The following is a 27,524-nucleotide window of genomic DNA, read 5'->3' as shown; positions in this document are numbered from 1 at the left end:
GAGAAAGCCCTCTTTGTGTTCGCTCCTTTCAATAGACAGGACAGTTCCATAAAGTGACCGACTGTTGTGCTTCTGTGTGAGTGCATGTGTGCGTGTTTTCCCAAACCCTCTGTGGGCTCCTGCAACACATTACTTCTGACTGGGAGAGCTGATGACAGGCTCTGGGCTCACTTAAAAAAAGCTGATGTAGTGGGTATGAATGGCACCAGAGCGAGCTGTACTTTAGGAATAAAGAACAATGGATTATTTCTATTTGCTTTTTACCTGTTTCTTATCAGAGCCTGAAACCCATCCTGCACTTGTGGTCAACCTCTCTCCTCAGCCAGAAACCTTAACCTCCTGAGTACTATTCATTGAGGGCAAACAGAGGGCATTGTTTCTCTGTCTTAACTAAACTGATGATCTGAGCTGCAATCAGTGATGTTGTTAGCCTCCATTTTTACAGCACTAGCTCTGTCTCTTATATAGTAAAGAACAAAATTATCTGGCTGTAACACAAACTGGTGGTTGTGTGTGAACAACCCTGAGAGCAACATGACGGCTGATGCCAACAACAAAAGCAGCTTCCTGCCGACTCCAGTTTTTACTACTCAACACTCCTCTAATTAGTGATCATACATCTGAGGTCATGTTTTAAGCATTGGTTATGCTCGCTGTGGTGCCCCTGGCGTGTGCACCAGAAAATAACATAGTCACCCTGTTTGCATCAAGCGTGAAGACTCTGAAAGTTGTTGTAACTCTTACTTATACACCTCTGAATTTTTAAGTGCCCACTGCAGACGCTGCACTTTTCAGTCCAACTTGCAGGAAAGGTTCGTCTGTACAGACATCTCTACGACTCTCTCATTGAGAGACCACAGGGACAAACAACTGGCCCACCACACTGGGGAAAGAACACGCTTTTAGCCCCAGGACGTGGAAGAACATGAGAGAAAGCTAACAAACGGTCATGGATAGAGTGACGACCCGTGGGGATGCAAAAGCCCAGTTTCCACTGTGAAAAGTTGTGGATGGTACCAATGGAACCGTTCTGTACCGTCCCCATGTTTGGTCCCCCCTCTGTTGGGGTACCTAGCACACAGATCTGGTACTAAAAGGTGGAGCTGTGAACACTGCAGTCTGATTGGTCAGTAGAGGACGGTCACTCTGCTCAGGGCTGAGTTGTGGCTGGTTTTGAGGCTCATGTAACCACTGTTCATACTGTGGAGAGTTTTATTAGTAAACTGTAACTATAAAATGAAAGGATGCTTTGCTGCCTCTCACAGCAGCTGGAGTCTGAGAAACAATAACGTCATTCACTGGGCCAACTGCTGTTGACCTTTAAGGTGGAACGTTAACTTGTAATGTTACTCAATGCATGAGGTGACAACGTGAATCCATCAGCACACCTTAAATTTCACTGTGACAACTTTGATAATTCCCTTTGTTTTTATTGTTTCTCTTGGATGACAGGCACTTTTAGTAATGAGCGGATCTTCAGTCGTTTAAAAACATATATTGATTTGGACCGGATTATGTGAACTGCCTATACTCTAATCATCACTCGAAGAAAAAAGAAGCATTGCTGAGCTTGCCTGAGAAGGACTAAATGCATGAAGCTGCTATTTTTAAATATCCCATTGAGAGAGACTCTCGTTCTGTGGACGATAAACGAGGTGCAGACTGATAGACGCTAGGGTCTAGGTACCATGTCTGAAGGGGTACTTTTGGTTCCAAAGGTACTATACTGAAAGTGTTTGGTGGAAAGGGGGCTTGAGGGATGTGAAATAAGTTTGACTTGGGGGTAAGCAACAGCAACAATTAAGTACACAAATGCAATGTTTGGCAGTACGTACAGTATATGAGTCACACTGTTGTCAGGGAGCCTACTTTTGCGGTAACATTCTGGCAACACACACTGACTTCTTGCTTAACCACTAAAAATTTTGTTTGTACGCTCTCTGGTGTTTTGCACATTGCAACAAACAATCTGTTGGGCAAAAACAACTACATGCTTGTAACTTGCACACCATCTACGGAGGCCATCATCAAGGCTTTATAAACAAAGCTTTACACTGAACCCCAAACTGACAATGCTCTGACAAGGTATTTCAATGCTGAAATCACTTTAATAACAGACAAAATATATTGTCTATTCACATACTGAGTGGCACATATTGGACCATGTGGGTTGGTGGCTGGACGGACCTGCCAAAGGGAGTCGTACTCTTATCTCCCCACATGGTTAAGTGCTGGGTCATCAAAATGCTGCTACCTCTGCACTGCATTTGAACTCTTTTTTCCATCTTTGTTTCCACCATGAAAAGCCCTCTGGGCCGATATATAACCTCATCTATGAGCTCTTTCCATCTCTCTCCCTCCTGGTTTCTCTGCTCGCAGGTAAGTGCTTTTTAATTTCTTTTTTATGCCCAGTGCAGATGGTTGCTGTTCATGTCCATTAGCCATTACAAAAGTTATTATACACTCTGGTTAAAGAAGAAGAATATCATCCACTGATTGCATTATGCTGGGTTCAATCTGGGCATTAGAGAACTCAAGATTTCCTGTGGAAATTTTGACTTTATTGGCACTGTCAGAAGAGACAAGCCACTAACCAGAGTAAAGAGACTGGAGAGTGAAACCCAGACACCAAAATCTGCAACCCTTATTTTTTTAACAATGCTCAGCCAAGGCCAGACTATAAGACGTCATGATCACAGAGTTATTTATTTTCTTATTGTGCACAAAAAAAGCATCTGAACTCAAAGGCACCACAGATGCTGCAGAGGCTGAAGACTGATAATGTGTGAGCTGTAGATGTGCGGTAACACCTAGCTGAAATCCTGCACTCTGACACTGTTGCAGATGAGTGGGAAACACTTGAGGGATTAAAGATCAGCAGTGAAGGCAGTAACTCTACATGACAGGTCCACAGAGGTGGTGCCGTACATCAGCCATTGATCTCCTGCATGTCAGGTACTCACTGGTTTGGGCATCTTTCTCCTTTCTCCGCCCGTCCCCTGTTGCTGAGAAAACAGAAAGAAGTCGTCCTCCGTCTTCCTGCCTCTCTCCGGGGCACCAGCACCTGCGACACAGAACAAATGCACCAAATGTCAACAAACACATGAACATCAGATTCAGTGTCGCCTTCAGGCTGTCATGTAGCGTGCTTCCCTTTGTGTCTCTACATCTGTCACGATTGTAAGAGACAATGACAGGAAACAATCAAAGACAAGATTTAAAGGTCAGAGTAAAAAACAAGGACAGAGAAAGATATAACAGAGAAAGGAAAAATAAATATGAACAGGAAGACACGCCAAAGCTGTTTCAAGTGTCCTCTGTTGTCTCCCCTCGCAGACTCAAAACCTAAGAGTTTAAAGAGAGAAGCCTGGAGGGGAAAAGTCTGGTCTAACTGGGAACGGTTGCTTAAAGGGACAGTTAACCCCAAAATCAAAAAGACATTTTCTTTTACCTGTGGTGCTATTCATCAGTCTAGATTGTTTCGTGAGTTGCCAAGAGTTGAAGATATCGGCTGGAGACATGTCTGACTAGATGGCTCTCAAAACGCCATCAAAAATACATTTGAAGAACTTTCTCAAGATACTCTATAATAGAAGATCCCCCATTACAAGCTGTGCCAGTGATACTCAATAGCATACACTTCCGGTCTCTTAAGAGGGCGTGGTTGTCTCTCCTCTGCATCCCCCCACCTCATTTTGAAGTGTAGTAAACGTTGTGTGGATGTGATCAAATTTGTTCCTTATTTTGCCGATCATTTTTATCTGCCAGCTTCATGTCTGATATCAACTACGTGCAAGATCACGTCAGCTGTTGGCAGACTTGCTAAGATAGAGACATGTCTACAACAGAGTTAATGCTCTACTGATTTGTCTCTGAAAAAATGCCACATCCATGTCAGAATGTATACAAGGGTAAGGCTTATGAAAAATGGGTCCAATATTTACTTCAGTGACTACGGGGCAAAGGAATTGGCCATAATCTGTACTCATGACTGCACCTAGTCTCCTAAAGGGACGGGGGCAGTGGTGAAACCCACAGAACACAGATACAGGAAATAAAAGTGAATCCTCTCAGTTTATCAACAGCCTCTGGAATCACCACTGAGCAGACAGCATGCATCTACTGGTGGACGAGGGGTTCGTGCTCATGACAGCCATAGACTGTATAAAATATTGGATGCAGCCATCATGACATTGTTTTGAAGCCTTGAGTGTGGCATTTTGGCCATCGTCATCTTCGATTTTTGGAGCCAGAACCAAATGCTCACGCTAGGGATGGGCAAACGATCAAAATTCATTATTCTATCATCAAAAGAATTAACGATTAATTGATAAGCAAGTATTTCAAAAGAGAGAAAACAAAAGAGTGCAGTGCAGTCTGTCGCTGCAAGAGAGCGCAGCTGCCCCAGTTTTGAGCTTCAACCCCCCAGGCCAAAGCGGAAGAATGGCGCCCCTGGGTGTTTACAACCATTGCCAGCCAGAGGTTACAGGCTTCAGTTTTCAGCGAAACCTTCGTCTTTCAAAGGCGTAGTGTTTTCAGAGGCCTCAAGGGAAGCCGCCAAGGCTTCGGAGAGCGGTGAGAGCCTCCGTCTGTTTTCTGAGTTTTTGCATAGGTCCGGCGGGGGGTCTTGTAGGCACGGCGGCTTGCAGGGCCTGTAGCATTGTAGGGGAAACACTGCGACTATCGAGCAAAATTATTTGTGATCGATCAAAATCCTTAACAATCAATCATCAATAATCGAAAATTGATGCTCATCCCTAGCTCACGCAGATAGAATTAGCATCTATTGCTAGCTCACCTAGCAACACTGATCTAGCTAACGTTAAAGCTTAGCCGAGGAAGACGCATCGGATGTTTGCATCCCTCAAGCGTGGGCCTCTCATCCATGAGTAGATGCACTCTTCCTTCTGTGCTGTGATACAGTTAGCGGGTGTAGTTTGGTAGAAAGAAAATAGTTCCTACATGAAACTGCTCACAACAAGGTCTGTGGATTATCTTGAGTAACCAGGTCATGATTTCTGGAAAGAGACACTGCTGCTGAGTTTTCAAATGTATTTTCTTGGGGCTTTGAGCACCACAAGCTGAGTGCCATCTAGTTCCATTATATTCCAGAGAAGGCAGACATCAATTCACAATGCTGAAGTTCAACAAATGTGGTTATGGCACACCCTTCATCACTGAGAAGATCAAATTAAATTGGCGTGGAAGTCAATTCAGCTGAATCCAGTATAATCTCTCTCTCTTCCCACGAGCAAAAACTTATTGAGTCAACTGAAGAAACAAAAACTGAAAGCTCCTCTCCTCTGGCTACAACTGAAAACTCTTATTATAGCAGAAGTGTGTTTTACCACTTTAAAATACAACATGGTAGTTTGAGAAAGACAGGCACACACTGTAGAAAAAAAGAGACAGAAAAGGGAAGAGAATTGGGCAAGTAGCTGAGGAGCAAAAAAGAGAACTCCAGAAATAGTCACAGAAATCACAGAGAGGAAAAACAGTTTCCTCTTTGCTCTAATTTTTCTTTTTTAAGAAGCCATGAACTTGAAGTTTTTATGCTGACCTGCTTACTGTTTGCTGCTTGACGTGACTGTTATCTGCACGGTGTGGGTTTATCTGGAACTGCTCGTCAGCTAAATGACTTGAATGTGAAGCACAGAGAGCAGTTGGGAGGTGTCCCATAGGTGCCAGATCTTTGTGATGTGTCAGGCCAGAAATAGACCTTACTCAAGTGTCAGCACAGAGAATTAAACCAGTCTCATGCTCAGTCTGAGGACAGAAACAAACCAAAAACTTGAGTTACACCAGAAGATTTTAGATCTGGATTATTCAGTTGCGTACGAGGTGTCAGTGGGTTTTATTCAAAGCTTTGAGGTTGGCGAACTTTTGCTGTCTGGTCCTGAGGATCTCAGGCAGACGAACTCAGTGACCTCTTTTTAATCTCTTTTGAAACTCACTTTTGTCCTTTAGCTTTTTCTTAACTGAATGTATTTATTGTTACTCATACTGTTTTTTCTGTCTTGTACATGTTTTCAAGATCAATTGGTGTTTTTATTTTAAAGCACTTTCTATCTTTGGTCTCAAAGGTGCTGTATAAATACAGTTCTTATTTTTGAAACATTTCTTTAACAGATTCGTATTTCCAAAATATTTGAGCAAACTTCATGTGCTTGGTCTAGATGATTTGTAAACTAGCACACAGACATATTTAGTACAGTCTGTGGTGAGGTCTAGGTCATGAAAAATATATGTATGTTTCCTGTTAGCGTGGTTTGTCTCAGCACTGTCCACTAACAGTGATATAAGTGACACTTTGGTGAACTCGACTAAAATGCCTTCTAGCAAGTAACTTTTTGCACAAGGAAACCAATAATGGATCATTTAAAGAGCATGGACTTGAATGAATTAAAAAAGAATGTGAATATGAGGACTGTGGGTGCAGAATGAATTCATGACATTGGTGCTGTTGTCTTAATTGCAACAATTAATTCAGATTCAACTAGTGATGGGCAAAGCAGTTCTTTAGATGTTACTGAATCACTAGAATCAGTTCATTAAAAAGATTTGTTCTAAAGATTCGTTCATCAAATCGTTCAGTGCTTGGCGGGAGGAGCCCTGACTGTGTACTGCATAGTCCGACTCACTGAACTGATACACTGTTGAGCCGCTGCTGCGTCTGCCCTGCACTGGTGAGTCTCATCACTGGCCAGCCTAATGTTTTTAGGTTTGTTTATCTGTAAACTAAGTCTGTTGAAACAATGAGGAGGTGTGTGATTGTGTTCATGTGGCTTGACTCCTGGCTACATTAGCCGTTAGCTTGGAGAAAACGGTCCCTATGAAAGTGTATCACTAAGAAGAAATGATTTGAATCACTTAGGGATCGGGGTTACGTCATTCACCAAGTGATTCGTTCACCGAGTGATTTGTCACGCGGTAGGCAGTCCCTCCCTGCACTCTGGCTGCCTCGCGACTCGCGAGTGATTCATCGTTCGCCCAGACCGAATTGGCAGTCCCACTCCCGGCTTGCACACTCACTGCTGAGCTCAACTGAACTGAGAAATGAACGAAGTGATTCAGTTCAGTACGTTCACTCAACAGATTCGTTCTTTTGAACGATTCGTTCGCGAACGACACAACACTAGATTCAACTGACCCCTGTGAATTCTGCGCTACTTTGCAATTGTGTCCAATCACTGCAACTTTTCCACAAAGTTGACCAATCATTGTACTTTGCTGTGAATGTCACCAGTCATAGCAGCCCCCCACATCATGTCACCAAACTTACTGTCTTGTGTCTGGTTGTTATTTTGCAATAATGTGCAATGTGCAATAATGTCCGTCTCACATTTACCAACAAAACTTACTGCTTAAGACCGTGTGAGGCAATTTCCCAGGTGGTCTGCACGAAAGCGGCGGTAAACAGGTTGCACAGTGTGCAACATTGTTGTGGAACACAGCTTTCTACCGCAAAACACACTTGGAGAATGACTTAAACATGATGACAACAGACACCAAGAAGTTGCTGCATCCAAATCTACTGCGCTAGTGCTCAAAGAGTCAAGGTGAGTTAGGACAGCGGTTTTCAAACAAGTCACACCAACAGGCAGGCCAAAATCTCAGGGCACACCTGTGTTTATATCTGTGCACAATAGCCTTCATGATGTGTGTTAATCACTCTCATCACGACATAAGACAATAAAAATGGGAAACAATAAGACAGGTAGCTTCATGATACTGTGTAGGTCGTCTTCACTGGTGCTTTGTTGTAAGTTGCTCTGTACAATAAAGTGATCCACTGTCCCACTCACGGCTTTCTCCCTCTAAATGTTATCATCTCTCACACTGGCGGCCAATCAGGGCTTTGGATGTGTCACACACTAAAAATTCCCATGTGTAAACAATGACTAACAGGTTCCCTGTGAAGGTTTTTTAAGTTAAATTAAATCAGATATTTTTTCCCTTGAGTTTTGCTCTTTATTAGGAAATGGGTGCACACAACGTCCTCATACAGCCAATTGAAAATTCAGTCAAAACTTTTTGTACAGACCCAGTTGAATACTGCCATAATAATGTGTGGTTTCACAAAATCCCACGGCACACCTGGATTGGCATCATGTTTGTGAGCCGCTGAGTTAGATTAAATATGCAGGGTTAGTGGTAACGTTAGTGAAGTATAAATCACAAAAACAAAAGAGTGCGGTTTTATTCTCACTGAAATAAGTTACCTTTGTTTTCAAATAAATTCTTTAAACAAAAATCTCAACAATTTTCTCAATCTTTACTTGCACCTGTAATATAACTGCTCAAAGCACCTAAAAACACTGTAGCATACATTACAATTTATTTTGGAAAAGCTACCTAAAACAGTCACCGTGACAGAGGAGCATACATCTGCCTTGTCACTGTTTATTGTCAAACTAATAAACTTACAGACACACATCTGTCTCTCCCAAACCCCCAAATTATGTCATCTAATGTCTTGTTTCGTACTCATGTCAAAGGGTTTTAGTTCACCGTCATGGTCGTGTGTGTAAAGCTGCCAATATCTGAACGTAAGAAGCTGCAATAAGAGTATTTTGGGGTACTTCATAGTACTTTTCTATGAAAAACGACTCAAACCGATTAGTCGACTACTGAAATAGTCACAGATTATTTTAAAAGTCGATTAGTCATCGATTAGTCGACTAATCGTTGCAGCCCTAGTTAATATTATCACCATATATGTGTGTGTGTTGGACCTCTGCTCTGATTAGTTTATGAACTATGAAAATGTGACACTAACTCTGCTAATTATCATTTATAACCACAGAGTTGCTCGTACAAGTCGATGTAGGTCACAGATTTCTTTGTGTCTCTGTAACTGTCCTAAATGTTTCCATTTCCTTTATTCCTGACGAAGATCAGAGATTCCTACATATTTGAAATGCGCTGAATATTCTGGAGGAAAACTGCAATTTTCATATTCACATCACAGAGAATAATATGAATATACTTTGAACAAAGTGTCCTAATTCAGCCCTGATTCTCTCTTTCACATTAGAAAATTCACTTTGATGTGCTCCATAGCTGTGGGGCATATCCTGCAAGTCAATGCTCAGCTCAGTCAGACCCTCTATCCTCCCATATCAGGGTCCTTCTGGGGCCAAATCCTGAAGGTATATGCGGCCTGGAGTAAGCCTTTGTTCAAAGTGAGCGCTGGCAATCAGACCGACCTCATTCTCATGACACAAAAGCAGCTCAGCTAACCCAGAATTGTCATTTCACTGCCCTCCTCTACACCCCCATTCACTCTGGAAATAGTTCAAATACAAGGTGAAAGACAGCAGAAGTGTGTTTTAATTAAAATGGGAACAACTTATGTTTCCATTCAATATTATAATATGCCAAACACTGAAGATTTCACAACATTAAACAGTGTTCAAAAACAGTTTAAGTCTGCTTTCAGAGACCTTAAATTATTATCTTCTATACTGGATTTAAATAATACATTATTTAACCAATCAAACATTTTAATCACATCTTAAGTGTTTAATTTTAGCCTGAACAATGCTGAGCAGACGTTTCACTCTCAGCAATCATGGCTGCAGTAATAGCTGCAGTGTAACATTAGCAGTTGCAGCTGGATTGATAATGTTACTGACAGAGGCAGCAGCAGTTGCAGTTGCAGACGGGCTGGGCAATGTGACCCATAAATATTGCAAAATGTTAAGACTATAGTGTGATACACGATATGAAATCTCCTCTAGACTACTAAAATACTTAGCTATTTAATAAACTACTGTTACAATAAAGCTGAAGGACGCACTGTTATAACAAAGTTAAATAAAGTAGTACTGTTCGATTAAAGTTGAGTAAGCTACTATTATAATAAATTAGGGCTGTACCCGACTCAGAATTACACCATTCGAATCAGATCCAGCCATTTCATACGAATATTCAATGATCCCTTATTTGTTTTCCATATGAAGTTTTAAAGTTTGAACAGGGCTCAGCGGGACGTTCAGGGTGACAGCAGCATTCAGATAATATAATACACAAGCTAACTGCGCTAACGGCAACAGTTGGAAATTTGCTGACACTAGATATCAAACAGAAGCCAGAGACTGTGTTGTATTAAGTTGCTGTGAGCTGTAAATTCACCACTTCTCAGCAGAACGGTGACGATATTTTAATCTCAGTCTTGGGTGCAAAGCCTCTCTTCCTCTGTGCTGCTGCCTGCGTGACTGCACCCCCCCTAGTGTGTAAGTGAAGAGTGCTAGTTACGCAGCAAAATCTGGGGACCAGAACGTTCACTAGTACACTAAAAACAAAAAGGCTGCTTGACTTGAGGCACTCTCAGTCGACTGAGGGGTCTCCAACTGACCATTCATAAACCAAACTTTCAGGGGGCAGCCCTGTGGTAAAGGTAAATAAAGTACTGTTATAAGTACGTTAAAGAAACTACTGTTATAATAAAGGTAATGCACTGTTGAAATAGAGGTGAATAAATATTTTTATAATAAAATAAATCAAAGTGGAACCACTGGGGCTTTTATTCTGAAGGCCCAGGCTTGTCTCAGGTATATGTGTTGATATTTTTTCTGTAAATCTGAAGTTTGCGGTCAACAGCATTAACCGTTACAGCGGCGCTGTTAAACGTGAGGATTTATTCACTGTGAGCCAACAACAGCAGTTCATATATAAATAATATCTGCAAGACAAACTGTTGCTCTACGGCTGCAAGGTGTGAATAAATAGTAGCAGTATAGAGCTGCTGTGATACAACAACGTACAGCTCGCCCGCTCACAAGCTATTGACCAGGACAGAGTGGTCTGGAGGGGCTCAGGAGTGCGCCTGATGTTTCATGTTTCTTTTTCATGTCTCTCTTTTTCTTTTTGCGTCTGTGACAGAGAGCGAGAAACCTGAACTGCCAGAGTGAGTCTCATGCCAGTGGCTTTAAAAAAAAATCCATATTCCATATAAAATTCTAATGTTTTGTACATCCAACATGGAACAACCTGCAATACATCAGCATCTGCACATACCTCAAACAGACTCAAACTCAAACCCTCAACTTGTGTCTTAAAGACCAGACTCTGCTGAACCAGACTGCCAAATACTTTCAGCCTGTTTCAGCCTGAACGTAACTCAAGACTGTATTTTTGCTTTATTTCAAACACTAATAGCTTTTAGCTGTCCAGGCTAATGTAGAGCACTGACTACACTTTCTTTCCCTCTTCTCACTGGGCACTGGATACTACTTGCATCACATGACACGAAGGTTCACAGATGATTGTTTCTCCATTAGGGTTGTCAAAAGTATCGATACTCAAAAGCTGTATCCGGATACAAAACTAATTTACAAAAGTATCGATACTGAAGCCTGATTTATGGTCCTGCGTTAAATCAACGACATACCTACGTCGTAGGGTACGTGGCTACGCAGGAGGCTCGCTGTAGCCCCCGGTGTAGCCTGACGTGCACCTCCCAAAAAATGTAACTACACATCGAGGCGACACAGACCCAGCGCAGACCGAGGGGGCTGTGATTGGTTTGCTTGGTAGCCACGCATTTCCGGTTCCGTATTTCCAGATTGCGCCATCCCTGCCATCTTTAAACATCTTCTGTTGCGATGTAGATGTTGCAGTATTAACATACTTTATTCGACATCCAACAACTCCAACTCTAGCAAGATTCTCTCTCTCTCGGTCGCCATTGTTCACTGTGACCGGAAAAGCCGGAAGCTAAACAAAGAACCAACTAGACATGACGACAACCTTTCAGGAAAGGAACGCACCGCAACGACATGGGAGTGACGGAGAAGTTCAAAGGGTTCACGACGGCGTCACAGCAACGTCGTAGGTACACCGCAGGACCAAAAATCAGGCTTAACAGTGCACGCCACCTCAGCACTGGTCGGGTGCGCTCGACAGGTCCGACGGACACGCGCTGTGCAGGCAGCGTCTGGCAGGCACACAGCCCTCGCTGCAACCCGGCTTGTTGTCGTCGCTGTGCATGCATGCACACATTTCTGTTGCTGTAATATGGCCGGCGCGGCTGCAGGAGGATCAGAGCAGCCAGTTTTGGTCAAAAATGATAAAGGAAAAAGCGCTCTTTGGAAATATTTAGTGAAGTGAACACAGCACGCTGCAGACGGCAGGTACAGCCCCTCCCCTCACTAGCAGCTGAGCAGCTGGTGTCGCCAGCATCAAACTAAAATATAACTTCTAACGTTAATGTGGGAGCTAAGCAGAAAACTCTATCAGTCATGCCCGTCTGTAGACAATGTTAGTTTAACAGGACAACACAATTATGTGTGTCTGAAAAGTTATGTTAACTGTAAAGTCACAGATTGGTTTCCTAAACTACCAACTCTGTTTGATCAGCAACGAAAATACGGTGCCCATTCACCAGAAGCACAGAAAATAAACAGGGCTGTAGATAAATACATTTGTATGGACAGATCTTGTTTCTGGTTGTTATTTATTTTGGAGGGATTTTTTGTTGTTATCATTGATGTCACTGTTCTGATCTGTATTTAAAAAATGACATGCCTCTTCATTTTTTGCTGCTGTATCGAAAATGGTATCGAGTACTGAATATTTTCCTGGGTATCGATATCGAGTTTGAAATTTTAGTATCGTGACAACCCTATTCTCCATAGATTTCTTAATAAAATCATGCTACAAAAAATACCCAAACCTGAACCTGCCCCAACAAAACAACCCAAACCTTCTCATTCTAGCGAAGCAGAAAGTAGCTTAAAACCTTAAACTGAAACTACTTTTTCAAGTGTTTCATATCGATCACTGCTGAATCCTGAACAATTTAATGAGGTCATCTTTCAGCAGATCAGTGGATTGAATCATTTATAAGCAAAGCAAATAAGCATCAAATTGATTGTTTCACCTTTGAATCCAATGGTTCTTTGCAGTTTGGCTACAGCCTGAAAATATACAGGCACCACACACATCCTAAATGTGTTGTTGCCTCATATATATCAGCTGCACATGAGTCAAGACACTGAACCTTTATCGGTTCCTTGGCTACAAGTCTAAAATCTAAAGCAGGTAGACTTAATAACTCGGCACAATCTGTTCCCTGTGGTGAGTTTATCACGCTGGGTCTTCCTGTGCAATTTCCCTCCACCTCTGCATCTCCTTTTCCTCAGCTACATCTTTCAATTACAACTTAACAACAGTGAGGGTGAGGAGCAGAATAGTGCACTGATGGGAGAGAAGGCTCAGAGAGTCAGCGAGGGGAGAGACGCATAAGAATTCAAAGCCTGCCTTGACCCATATACCTGGAGTCAGGAGATAGGTAAAGACACTGAATACTAAAATAACTCACTGAGTGCACAAAGTTTGAGATGATAGCTCTCGCTCTGAAAGAGTATTCAGGGTTTTATTAAACCATGCTGCTGGTTTTATTAATATTCAGAGTGAGATAATTATATTCTTGACAGAATGCCTCTTTCAGCTTCAGGCTCACAATCTCTTTCTCTTTGTGTTCACTCTTCAGTTCTAACAGCCACCAGACTGATAACATTGGCTTTGTTCTCCATTCAGCAAGGTGAAAGTAATTACCATCTACAAAATTTAATAGATTTAAATGTTCTAGGCTTTGATGGAAACACACAACTCCCTGTGTGACACACACACCGACACCTTAGGGTGACCATTAGTGTGTGCTGCGGCTGAAAGCATCTGGAGTTCTCCAAAAGAATACGGGTCTGCTCTGTTTAGCAACCCACTACCTCGTAAACCTGGATCTGTGTGTGTGTGTGTGTGTGTGTGTGTGTCTTCATTCAGTGAAACCAGAGGGTCACTCCCGGACGGATACAGCTTCCAGGTCACCATTCATGCCGACAGAGACTCTGCTCTCTGTGCACATTACACCCTTTGATCTCTCTCTTTCTCTTTTTGCCCGAAACAGTCTCAACACACTGTTGCATTTTACACACACATTTAAAGAGTGTCCCTGTGCGCCTGCTTTACAGATCCCTGCTCCTCCTCCTCCTCCTCTGCATTCCTCTTCTCTTCAACAGCACTGTGGGGTTGGGCTGGGCTCCATTCAGAGAAAACCACCATATTATTTTTGGGTTGTCAGAAACAATAAAACAATATTATGTGTCTCTGATTAAAGAATAAAATGAAGCCTACATGTTCTCAATCTGTTAAATACTGGCTTTATGTACCATGGTAAATACTTCATTCTGATTGGCTGCAGGGTGTCCATTAAAACCTGATACAGGATACCTGCTAAGAACTAAACTGTCTGTTCCCCATTCTGAATTAATGTGCTGGCCAAATAATACTATCACCTTGTATCTGAGTAACCATGGCAACAGGGACGCAGTCAAAGCCATCATTTACAGTCCATCAGTGCTTCCTCCTCTGAACACCACAGGAGAGACTGTACCGCAAGCTGCAGGGAGTACACCGTCCCTCTGACGCTACTGATGCTTTGTTTGCTATTCCCCTTGCTACTTTAGGCTGTGGCCAAGAATGTAAATGGCCAATCATGATAATGATTTGGGGACAATGACATGGGTGGATAGCTAGCTCGTCTTGTTGTTAAACATGCTGTCAAATTATATTTATCCATCCATCTATTTTCATCCACTTATCCAGGGCCGGGTTGTGGGGGCAGCAGGCGAAGCAAAGCACCCCAGACGTCCCTCTCCCCCGCAACACTTTCCAGCTCCTCCTGGGGGATGCCAAGGCGTTCCCAGACCAGATGAGATATGTAATCCCTCCAGTGTGTTCTGGGTCTGCCCCAGGGCCTCCTACCAGTGGAGTGACGGCTCCTACCACCGACCCTTTTTCGACACAAAGGAGAAGTGTCTCTACTAGGGATGCACCGAAATGAAAATTTGTGGCCGAAGCTGAAGCCGAATATTATTAAACGCTTGGCCGAATACCGAGTACCGAATACCAAATATCATTGTTTAGTTTTTCATTCGTTTTTTCAGATGAACCCCCTCCAGATTAGTGTTGTCATGGTACCAAAATTGGGACCCACTGTGCGATACCAGTGAAAATATCATGGTTCTGAGTAGTATCACGATACCACAGCGAAAATGAGGCAGATGTGCCTTTTGTCATTTATGAAAAGATAAATCACTTTTCTATAATACATCAATGATATTTCAATGGAATAAATTACTTATTGACTTATTCATACTTCAAAAACAGCATCAATAAGTGATTAACATAGGGGGGATCAAAATAAAATAAATACATAAAATAAAAATCAACCAGCCACCCTCCTCCCCTGACAAGTAAAGAACAGTCCCTTCACAAGTAAAGAACAGTCCCTAAAGTGCGGTGAGGTTTGTGGGCCGTTACTGCCACAAAGAGAGAAATGTGAACAGCTCGTTTCTCCTCTGACACGTCACATACCTGTGTTCGGCTGGCTCGGCTGTTAAGGTACTTCTGGGCAGTCATGACGCCAAGAAGAGGACATTATTGGAACCGACTTCTCCGTCGCCCGGTAAGCCGATGGCCGCCGTATTTGACAGGAATACATTAACGTTACTGTCTGTGTCTGTGACCCCCGTCCAACCCACAATCGGTGGGATCCACCTTTTGTTTCTGCTGCTGGTTGAAATCTGTAGGCTGCTCGCACAGCGTGCTGAATGATTTAAGCCTATTTTGCTAGCTCAAAACTGTTTTTAGTTGTAAATGCGAATGCTGTGACGGACGGATCGCCACACTACCGACATTTTATTCCACCCATCACGGCACGCCATTTGACTACGTTATCAAAACACGCCGCTATTATTCAGCCTTGCTTTTAACTTATTCCACCGAATACCGAATGTGTGTTTTTTTTGCAATATTCGGCCAAATATATTCGGTTACTGAATATTCGGTGCATCCCTAGTCTCTACTCCAAGCTCGCTCCGAATGTCCGAGCTTCTTACCCTATCTAAAATCAGGAATCAGGGCTCGGTGTATTGTGTGTCGGTCGTAGGGTTGGGACTTGTTAGGATTTTAACGATTCCGATTCCTTACCGATTCCTCTTACCGATTCCTACATTATATTCATTATACCTGCTATACTTAAACAAGTATATAATAAACACAAATACAAAAACTTTATTCTAACTGTTGCACAGTACAATTAGATGAAAATACACATTTGTGTGTGGTGTGTATTTCAGATTTAGAGCTTGTATCATCTCCCTGAGAATATATAACAACAAAAAGTGATTCTCTGATTTCTACAGTAACAATATTACCTCAAATTAACCACAGCAATGTAATAAAAAATACTTATGCATTCATGCTTGGGCACTGTTATTTACGTGACAACACCTGAACACAACACACACACACACATTGGCTGTTTGTTTCTACCGCTCCCCTCGCTGGAAGCATCGGACCTCCTGCCGCCAGCCTCCGCCTTGATTAAACGCTGAAAAATTAAATAAAAGAGGGAGACAGGTGTCTCCTATTTTATCTTATTTTGTTTTATTTCTGCCTCTCCCCTCGCTGGAAGCAACAGGCCTCCTGCCGCCCGCTCCCGTCTCAAACACGGAGGTCTCCCTCTCCGCTGAGCACCCGGCGCACGCCCAGCCTATTAAATAGTCTGTAACCATGACAACTGTGTGACACAAACTCAGTGCTTTAGTGATTAGATAATATCAGGTTCAGTCGGGTTCGGACAGAAATACTCGCACTCTAATGAAAATGCACGTGACTTTTTTTATTTTTATTTTTTTTTTACAATCTAGAAATCGTTTGCAAGAACCAGAACTTTGGACCCGGTTCCAAAAAAGAACCGGATCCGGATCCCAGCCCTAGTTGGTTGGCAAATTATATTTACTGTTTGCCAAATGTACGCAATGTTACTGACTTCAAATCTTGCTGGCATAACGTTAGCTTTCTGGCTCAAAGCTGAGCCACAGGGTTCTCTGAGTTGAGTGGACAAGAAATATCTCCCACTGCCAAGTCGAGTCTATGGTTTGTCCTATTGTGGCACCCCTACAGCCACATTAAACATGTCCAGACGCTGTCGAGGCACTGAAAATGGGAAATCTTTTTTTGTTACAGAAGTACTTTCATAAATAAAATCAGCTTCAGGTAGGAAGAACTAGGTTGGTTGGTACTCAACAGCATCCCTGTAATGGGTTAACAAAGCAGAGAACTACATCAGCACAGTGCAAGAAGAGCTCACAATCTACGCCTCAAGGTTAGGCGCTCAAGGTTGCCAGGCTGGGCAAAGCCAAATCAAAGCCAACAGAGAAACAAAGGCATCTCACTTGAGGCTACACAGCAAACCCCCGTGTGGAAATCCCCCTAATCATTTTATCGCAACTGCTCGGGGTGCTCTCATAGCAGCTATTGACTGACACATAGTAACCTCGGGGTAGGACACCTCCAAGATGCTGAACTCTCAACGCAGCGAGGATGCGTAGTCACAATCAGCGTGACTCCGGTAACTTCAGTTAACATGCGGCTCCTGTTTACACACCAGACGGCAACATGGCCCACTATTCCAGTTGGATGTTTTAACAAAAGCTGATCCCTGGGTGTTACGCCCAAGATCGGCAACACTGCTGCAGCATGCTCCTACACACTTTCTTATAAATGTGTAACTGGTTCAGAACCAGTGCTTGATGCCCGACTCTAATTGTGACTGATGCTTGACTGTTTCTCTTTCAGCTGTTTTCTGCTGGAATTCAGACCCTGGCAGCTGGCTCACTTCTGTCTCTGACACTTATTTTTAATGTTCGCATAAATAAATAATTTGCTTCTTTTCTTGGAATTGAATGTTTAACCTTCACTGATATAATTGCCTCTATGATTTCTGAGAGTCCTGACGTCAAGACTCTCACGGAGCTAGCGAGAGCTTAGTGGCTGCGTAACCATTGTTTTGGTTGATGGGTTGAGGTTTAGCTCTTGGTGTGCCTGTGGTTATGTGTGTGTGTGTGTGTGTGTGTGTGTGTGTGTGTGTGTGTGTGTGTGCGTGCGTTCTTGTGAGTCTGTTAATACATACAAAGATATTCTAAAGAAAAGAAAACCACAATGAGGTCTTCGGTGTAAAAGTTGTGTCTTCTTGAAAGTTTTGGTTTCATATTTCACTGTTTGTGTTTTGTCTGTCGTTACATGTTCGTTCCCAGAGGCTACACAATGTTCTGCTGTAGGTGCCAGAGACGACACAAACACACACAACTTCCAGCAGCTGTTATAACAGCAGGAAACTGTGCCAAGTGTTTTGCTTGACAGCAAGGCTTCACTTGTACAACAAAAGAGCCAACTGACTCTTTTCTTAAGTGTGAGGAGTGTGAACAGCACAAATGGCTCGTTCAGGGTGCGACCTCTGAACCCACAAACATAGACACACTGCAGAGTAATGCTGACGCCCTAAATCCAACTTCTCCCACATGTACTGTATGCCGTAAACTGTGACTCCTCTCTTAGTGTCCTTCCAAACAGGCTCAACATGCAGACTGGAATGGTTAAAAGGCAAAAAAGGGAACAAAAAGAAAAATGAGAAATATAAGGGGGCATTCAAAGCAACAGCAACAGGCGTCAAAGTTAAGCAACTACAAACAAATTCATAGATCCAAAATCATGTCAAGAGTAAATATGAACATCTTAATCCCTGTGACAAATGATGCTCTTAAGATGAACACAAGTCTCAATCCAGAATAACATGAATCATAGTGGCCCTACAGTATAGATGACAGAAGCTACAAACACTGCTATTTCCTGCCTTTCCATCTTTGCTTACTAATCTTTTGATGAGTCTAACAACAACAAAAAACAACAACAACAACAACAGGGCAGCGTGTTCAGCATTTATTCATCTGATCAATATTCACTGTAATAAATATTCACTTGGCTGAACAGTGACAAAAAAGTCAACAGGTTTTAAAAGCTGTTAGAATTGATGGAAGTCTGAGATGAATGGCATCATCGCTCCTGTCTGCTCCTGCACGGAGTTGACAAACAGTTCAGCAGATTTGTCTCTGACACGGTTACTCACATCTTTCTCAACAACAGAAATCAATGTGTGAGGATTGAGGATATGGTGTCTACAATGCTCAGCTGTGATGACGGAGTGCCCCAGAGCTTTATTCTAGGTCTGCTTTCCTTTAGCCTATACATCAATGACCTGCCTTCAGCACATATTGGAGCTGATGTTCAAATGTATGCAGACGATATGGTAATTTATACATACACATAAAAATACAGCTACTCTTGTAGTATCTCCACATTTTTGCGGGGCAATATTGCATCGTTACACAATGTGACAAATAAATATGACAAATACAAACTAAACTTCATGTAGCCTACTAGAATAATATAATCAAATGCTTTTTCAACAAGATATATTTTGCTGCTGCAAAAAAAATGGCTGAGGTGAGATCAACAGACTGAAAACTTTATCTTTTCAGATAAAACAGACGGTGACAAAAATTTCCTTTGGGGTCATAATTTAAAGTTGAAAAAGGGGTAACAAATTGCATTATACCGCAACATATTTTATCACAATACTAAGCATATCACAATAATATTATATCATGACTTAACCATTATGATTGTATCGTATCATGGATCCTCTGGTGATTCCCACCCCTAAAAAATAAGCCTTTTGGCCACCACTGGCAGATTCACAGTGATGCTAATCAATGTGCACTGCCCCTGAGAATAAATGAAATTAAGGCTGATGCTCAGTGTTTTGCTCAAGCACACAGGACTGATACTGGACTGAACACTACCTGTTAATTAGGTTAAACCTGAGACCACCAATAATAAAGTGTCCCTCAAACAAAAGTGCAGGTTTTAAATGCCACTTTATTTTATCTAATTGGTTTGGAAATGAAAACTAAACTGAGTGTTAAAATCATTTCCTAAACTGTACATTTTAATGTCCACTACAGTGCAGAGCAACTTCCTGGTTCAACTTTAACCTACTGAACTTATTACTGATGCATGCTTGCACTCTGACAGCACAGCAAATGATTTTAACAGATATTTCTGGTGCATTCACTTTTGTTCCATCCTTTCTTTTATTTGGGTTTAACTGGACTGTGGGCATGCAACCATAGCTGATGCAACAAGGAAAGATAGATGCACACTCCCTCTGACAAACTCAATGAGCCAACTCTCCAACCCATTCAGTGTCACAACCAACAGTTACACTGCAGACCAGATTCAGACAGTCTCACAGCAGCAGCTGGCGTGTGAAGAAATCGTCGGGATCGCGCCAGCTTCACACGCCGAATGTGAGGCCAATTTGTTTTCTTGATTTATGTGCCTGTTTGTGTAGACACAAATTTAGACCATTTTGCACAAAGTAAACCACGACCTCTTCATTTAGAGCACCACACTGCTGTAGATGTTGCTTTGCTGAAGGTCTTAAGGCTACTTGTGTCCTCTTCTTGAGAAAAGTTTTCCCACACACTCTACCAACTCTACACCAGTGATACTCTACTCAACAAGCCTGACAGGGTGCTGGTTGGCCCGGCGACCACTTTCTAATTCACAATGGAAATACATTCTTTCTACATTGAATGTAAACAAGGTACCTGGCTGCATAAAAGCAAAATAATCAAAATTAAGCTTGTTTATTTAAAAAGAAAAATGCCATATTGGTTACGATTCGTAATGGGAGCACAAGCGAACTGAAGGTGGAAGCCAGCCCCAGATTCACTCCACTTGTTTTTGTGTTTAGCCTCACTACATATGCATTGTGTCTGCGATTTCAGTCACTTCCTCTTAGATGTGTGCTGCTCATGGTCTGGCACCTGATCGCTATCAAGTCCTGAACTCAGCTCTGCCCACAAACATCCTGTACAAAGCTAAATAAGAAGAATATAAGAATATACAGGCAGGCAGTCTCTGCAGATAAATACGCCACCACACACTTCTCATGGGTCACACGAGGTGATTGAGAGGGATTATTTCTTTATAATTCACTTGCAAAAAATGTCTGCAGTGTATATTTCTTTATTTACTGGCCCCTGGCCCTCTTGCAAAAGTGTCCCCCAGCAAAGCAAGTTGAGTATCCTGCTATATACTCTACCAAAATGGACAGTTCACACATAAAGAGCAGTGCAAACATAAAATAGTTTGTGCTAGGACAGTGGTTCCCAACTGGTCCAGCCATAGGGTCCAGATTTCTCCTTTGACATCAGTTCAAGGTCCACACAGCTTAATATATTTAGCGTCATACTTGTGTTTGGACATGTCACTGAGCTACAGTAGGTTGCTGTTTTTGTCAAGGAGCTGTCAGTTAGTCACTCACTCTACAGCAGGAATCAGCACTTTAAGATCAAAGCTTTGTGCTGGAAATTCACTGTACTTTAAAATAAAATGTGTTCTTTCACTGGCAGAATGGTCTTGTGACCCACCAGTTGTCAACGACTGTACTCGGACACCATATGGCCTGAAACATTAGTTTTCCAGATGGTAACTTATCAGGCATTACAAACAATCAGTTCATCTTTACATTCAAAATGGATGTGTAGGATTAAGAAAAACAACTCTAGGCCTCTCTACAGACCAACAGGAGAGACTACCTAAATGTAAACCTGCGCTCAAGCTGCCTAACAACACAAAAACAAACAAGTGACAGCTTATTATTTGTAACTCATGTGCATATTGACGCCAGAATAAGAAACAACTCTCCTGCTGTGATCTTGAGCCATTACATTACTCAACAGGTTACAAAAAATTGCAGTACAGAGAGAAATCCAAAACCAGCCGTCAAAGGTATCTCATGTGACGATGCACTGAGCCTCTCTCTCAAATGAGTTGTAATTTGGTCCCGAGAGGAGGCGGAGCCAAGAGCAACAGGAGGGATTTGAGTGACGGGGCTAATCGCCAATAAACTCACTTCCCTTGCTGTAATGAGGCCAATCAGAGACTCGTAACTTCCCTGACGCCGACGGAGCATCTGTTTGTGCCAGATGGACCGCTAGGCATCATGTGTGGGCGCGCTAATGTGCCTGTATTCAGGAGCGCTGTTTACGTGCGAGAGCTAAACTAGTCCGTGTTACACGCGGTGTCATTCGGCGTGGTTGCCACGGCGGAGGGTAAACTCACTAACGGAGAGTGTACATGTCGTTGACACACTAGCATCGACCTCTCTCATGTTAATGTGTCATTTTATTATAGCAACAAGTGTCAGGCTGGAGTTACAGCGATGTGTTGGCTCAGTGCGCGCTTTGGAGACATGCGTAAAAATAGCGGCATTTGAATCGACCACGAGTATTTCAAAGCACGAGATGAGAGTCTGGAAATGTTTACAGCCAAGCTTCAATATAACAACATGATCATTATGTGTAGACAGCTGCAGTTTGCGACAGTGCTGCAGAGAGCAAAGCGCGTCGTCAGCAGCTGCAGGACTCTGCAAAAGTTGCAAACGGCGCAAGAAACATTGTTTCCTCTCGGAGCTTTTACAAAAGCGCAGCAGAGCCCTCCGGCATGACAAACAGCAACAGCAACCCGCTGAAATTACAACACAGAGCTGGGCACGGACATGCTCGTAGGTGTTAGTGGTGAAGTAACGAGCCGAGCGCTCAGAGGCGCTGATAAAGATGGCTGTGAGAAACAGAAACAGTTGGTGTGAGCGTGGCTGCAGAGAGCTGCCATGAGCGCTGCTCTGTGTGCAGGTCATCTCAGAGAAAAAGGACAAGCATCTAATTACACTGACTCCTAACGTAAGCCCTGTTCTGTTGCATAACACTGAGCCGACACACAGCACCTCAGCGCAAAGTGACACCACTCCACTCACCCGTCCTCCCGTCCTGAAACGTGCAAGAAGCCGGTTAGAAGCGAAATAATGTGAGCCTCACGCCGGAGCACGCCGCCTGTCAGGCAGGTATGAGCTGAGAAATAAGTTGAAAGCGCTCCGGTTGGTTAACGGGCCTGCGTAAAGACACCTCCAGCCCGGAGAGGAAAATAAATCCCCCTCTTTGAAGGGCTTAAAGGCAGGCAGAGCTGAAGGCGGTCAAACTCACCTCTAACGCCTGGCTGCGCTGAGGATGTGTCCAACTGTCACCCGCTCCAGCTGGCTGCACGGCTTTATATATCCACAGCGAGTAAAAATAGAGCGCTTCACCTTCCCGTCCTCTGCGCTGTTTACCGGACACGGTGCGCACCGACAGCGTGTTGTGATACGGGCTTGAGCGGTGGAGAGTCCTCCGCCAGGCTCCCAGCACCGGAGAAGAGGTACAGACAGTCAATATGGCTGACGAAGTTACCGTACCGAGGCGTGGTGAGCGGAGTCCTGCAGATTCAACCCCCCCCCCAGTGACTGAAACTCTGCAGAGCAGCCTGCTGCGGGGTGACACCCAGGAGTCCCAAACTTTATCACGGCCCCCAAAAGGAGAGGTTAATACGGCAGAGATCCTTCTGGTAAATGTGTTAGGTCACACTGTGAGTTCACTGCTAATAATAAACTTAGTGTCCAGCCGGTAATGTTCCGGTTAACGGTTCATTAAGACACTGCATTAAAGGGACAGTTGACCCCAAGATTAAAAATATTTTTTTTTTCCTTTTACCTGTAGTGCTGTGTATTAAAATAGACTGTCTTCGTGTGAGTTGCAGAGTGTTGGAGATATCAGCCATAGAGATGTCTGCCTTCTCTCCAGCCAGTGGAACTAGATGGCGCTCGAGTTGTGGTGCTCAAACCACCAAAAAATACATTCAATGTCTCTTTCCTGAAATCGTGACCCAGAGACCTTTTTATGAGCAGTTTCATGCAGGAACTTTTCTTCCTACCAAACCACACCTGCCAACTGTCTTGCACCACAGAAGGAAGTGTGCATCTACTCATGGACGAGAGGCTCCTGCGTGTGACAGAATGAGATGGAAACATTAACGGTGTCCTCTTGGGGTGAACTGAATACTCAGATGAAACAAGTTTCCAGTACAGATAATGTATCACATGAGAAAAATCCTAAGCAAACTGAGTCCGTTTTTTTTAATCCATCATCTAAAATAAAATTGTGACACACAGAAACCTAACACACTGATTCCGATGTGTTTTGTGTTCTGTTTGTTGCGAAAATTTTCAATACGTGACGCAATGAAAAACGCTTTTCCTCCTTTGCCTCTCTCAGCTAGCTAGCAGTAGATGCACTCTTCCTTCTGCGTGGTGATACCATTGATGTATAACAATACCCTAGATACCAGATGCCAAGATGGCGCTTATTCAGCCCAATGGAGTTGCTCACCTACTGCATACGCCAAAAAGTTTCCAGCTTCCAGATTTGCTTCCGTGATACGCAGCCCACTGAATATGCACAAGTTATGTTTCTCTCACTGGCCCCGCCCACAAGTTTCTGCTTAGCTCACAGACTTTACTTTTTGATGACCTCACAAATTACTAAATGGTTTTTCTCGACTCAAGCAAAGTTTTACAAACATAAAACATCCATGGATCAAAAATTGATTATAGAAAGAATCTTAATGGACCTTGTTTGCAGTTCGAGGTGTCCCATCACAGTTTTTATACGCCACTTTTACTGTAGAGAAAATGCTTTTTGGGCCATAGGGGATCTCAATATCGCAAGTGGCCACTGGGAAAAAGCAAGGCAAAGCTGCTATCGTAGCGGCCTGCGTGTTACAGGTGCAGATGTAGTTCAGTAAAGACTTTCAACTGAACATGTCAACTGAATTAACTCTAGATCAGCATTAGGAATCACAACTCCTGCACCATTTTACTCTCATTGTAAATGTATTCAGTAAACAAACATATCACCTGCACTTTTCTCTCCACCTCACCAGACTCTACTGCTCATCTCCACCTCCTGAAAAAACTCCCCATTCATCACTGCCTGTAAATAAGGCTCTATGTGTTGTGAAACAGAGCCCGTGTGGCTGTGAGGAGGAGAGATGTGTCATCTCTGAGCTGTGAGTCACTGGCATGCAGCTTGCCTCAACCTGAAGTCATGATGAGAAAAAAAAACACACCAGGACACGATCAGTGATGTGTAATGTGCTGTGCACGCTCAATGAGAGCCAGTGCTGATGTAGATACTTAAGACACTCTGATAACAATCTCACTTTGTTCCCTACTGATTACATGGATATTGGCATCTTCATTGTCTCACTAACTTTTAGCAGAGATCCCTCAAGTATGGCTTTTAAAGAGTTGTAAGAGTTCTTTCAATACACCAGTGTTGCCGATATTGTTTGCCCCTTGATATTCAAGTCAGGCTCTACACTCAATGTTGATTCTCTGATGAGCATTAAGACTTTAAAAAATCTCTGGACCTTCTTCTTGTCACCCGCAACATGTCCTTTCACGTTTTTATTAGTGTAACAAAAGTCTATTAAACATTTTCCCTCACTCCGTGCTGATTATATTTACTTGAAAAGTAGGGCTGGGTGTTGGTACTGGATAGCTTTAAGGTATCAGCCGACCTAGCCTAGGTCCACACCTTTGAATCCACTCACGTCATGGAGTTGAGTGATTCATCTGGCACCGTGACGTGAAGCAGCGGTTTCTCAGTATTGAATAAATATGACTAACGAGTGCAGCTGGGGGACTAACAATTAGCCAATCAGTGCCACAGCTGGGATGAAGGCATTGACTATGGTGGACCAGAACCAATGAGGAGTACTAAGAACAACTGTGAGCACTATACACAACATGGGGCTCATTAATACTCCCTTTAAATACAAAAATAGATATGTCCATTTCAAACTTAGATGTCACTGCCCTCATACTTCCATGCCTCCTTTATGATGGCACAGATAAAGCCAATCGATGGCACTAGAGGGCAGAGTCAAAATTTCAGACAACCAACAAGGCAACTAAGGAGAAGGTCGTAATAACATACCTTTTAACAGAGGGAGCGTTGTAGACGTGGTGGTCTGTGACGCCTATAAACACATCGCGACATGGACAGAGTATTATTTTCACCATATTAGCAATTTGTTCTGCTCTGCCATTATTTAAATGTCTTTGTCGTCTCCATAAATTCGTATCATGCTTGAACTAGGCTTCCACTGCCCCCACGAACTCTGGTGGTATTGCTCCGTTTCATCCATGTCCAAAAGCTTTCAGACAACATGCACAAATATGGACAAAATGAACGCAAATTATGGACAGAAGGCTCCATCCATGTCTGTGTATGTATCTGACGTTGAGCAATCAAGCTGCTATCGAGTAGGGGGTGTAAAACACGTTTGATCATGATATTACATCAATTCATTGGCTAACGATAAGATATCACGAAGTCTTCCACGACAGGATTTCGATTTACTTTAACTTTTACTTTTACTTTAACCCTTTTCACCTCAACTCCGTTGTGGTGAAGAGGGAGCTTAGCCAGAAAGCGAAGCTCTCGATTTACTGGTCCATCTACGTTCCAACCCTCACCTATGGTCACGAGCTCTGGGTAGTGACTGAAAGAACGAGATCGCGAGTACAAGCGGCCGAAATGAGTTTCCTCTGCAGTTTGGCTGGGCTCAGCCTTAGGGATAGGGTGAGGAGCTCGGACATCCGGGAGGGACTCGGAGTAGAGCCGCTGCTCCTCCACATCGAGAGGAGCCAGTTGAGGTGGTTCGGGCATCTGGTAAGGATGCCTTCCGGACGCCTCCCTTGGGAGGTGTTGCGGGCATGTCCAACCGGGAGGAGACCTCAGGGCCGCCCCAGAACACGCTGGAGGGATTACATCGCCCGGCTGGCCTGGGAACGCCACGGGGTTCCCTCAGAAGAGCTGACGGAGGTGGCTGGGTAGAGGACTGTCTGGGCTTCTTTGCTGAGGCTGCTGCCCCCGCGACCCGGACCCGGATAAGCGGAGGACGACGAGTACGAGTATGAGTTTAACTCAGGGGCCTGTGATTGATTAGAAAGGATACCAGTTAATAGAGTGATTATCTTTTTCTTGGCTGCTTACCATTGTTTGCCTGGCACTAGGCAGCTAGCACTGTTTGAACGTTAGGAAGGAGGTGGTTGAACAGAAATTGTGACGCAGACATGCCATGGAAATGTCAAAATAAAGGCGTTACCTAAAGGTGACGATATGTATCGATGTTTTCGCTTTTCATCAATAATATCGGATCACTGATATTGATCCAGACCGAGGTATCATTACACCCTGCATCTGATCCTTTTGTACCCAGATCCAAAAAGACATATTTGTATGATTTCGCTTGCAACCAATCCCTGCAGGGGTTATTTGTTTTAATGTGACGTGTGATTGGAGTGGTGAAGTCGTGCTTGCTCTAACTGACGGAGTTGGCAGTTCCGGGTGCCAGCATGCCACCAAAACATTCGAAATATGCCTATACTACATGTCTGTGGTGTCTGGTGGCATTTTATACAACTGAATGTATCATTTGATACCCATTCATGTGACGGGTATCGAATGAGGTAGATAGAAAAAGGTATCAAATGAAGTACTCTATTGGTATTGGTATCATATTTAGGACACTGGTATTGGTTCTGGTGTTTTTAGATGATACACAGCCTGATTAAAAAGTGAAGAAGAAGAAGAAGAAGAAGAAGAAGAAGAAGAAGAAGAAGAAGTGAAGAATTCATCCAGCTCTCATTTTGCTGACATAACATCTGG

At 43.2% G+C, this 27,524-nt stretch overlaps 1 protein-coding gene across 1 annotated transcript in view; it reads right to left on the bottom strand.

Moving 5' to 3' along the window:
* LOC125899795 (radixin) overlaps window positions 1-23,295 on the bottom strand; it is a 72,744-nt gene extending 49,449 nt beyond the window's left edge. The window contains exons 1-2 of the mRNA XM_049594354.1: window positions 22,959-23,295; window positions 2,964-3,064 (exon numbers count right to left, since the gene is read on the bottom strand). Coding sequence (XP_049450311.1) covers window positions 2,964-2,975 — 12 coding nt within the window. The 5' untranslated portion in view covers window positions 2,976-3,064; window positions 22,959-23,295. The remainder of the gene's footprint in view (window positions 1-2,963; window positions 3,065-22,958) is intronic.
* Between the last annotated feature and the right edge of the window lie 4,229 nt (window positions 23,296-27,524).

This window comes from Epinephelus fuscoguttatus, linkage group LG13 (genome assembly GCF_011397635.1).
Source record: "Epinephelus fuscoguttatus linkage group LG13, E.fuscoguttatus.final_Chr_v1".
Classification (NCBI taxonomy): Eukaryota; Metazoa; Chordata; class Actinopteri; order Perciformes; family Serranidae; genus Epinephelus; species Epinephelus fuscoguttatus.
This window is presented reverse-complemented; position numbering and strand designations above follow the sequence as displayed.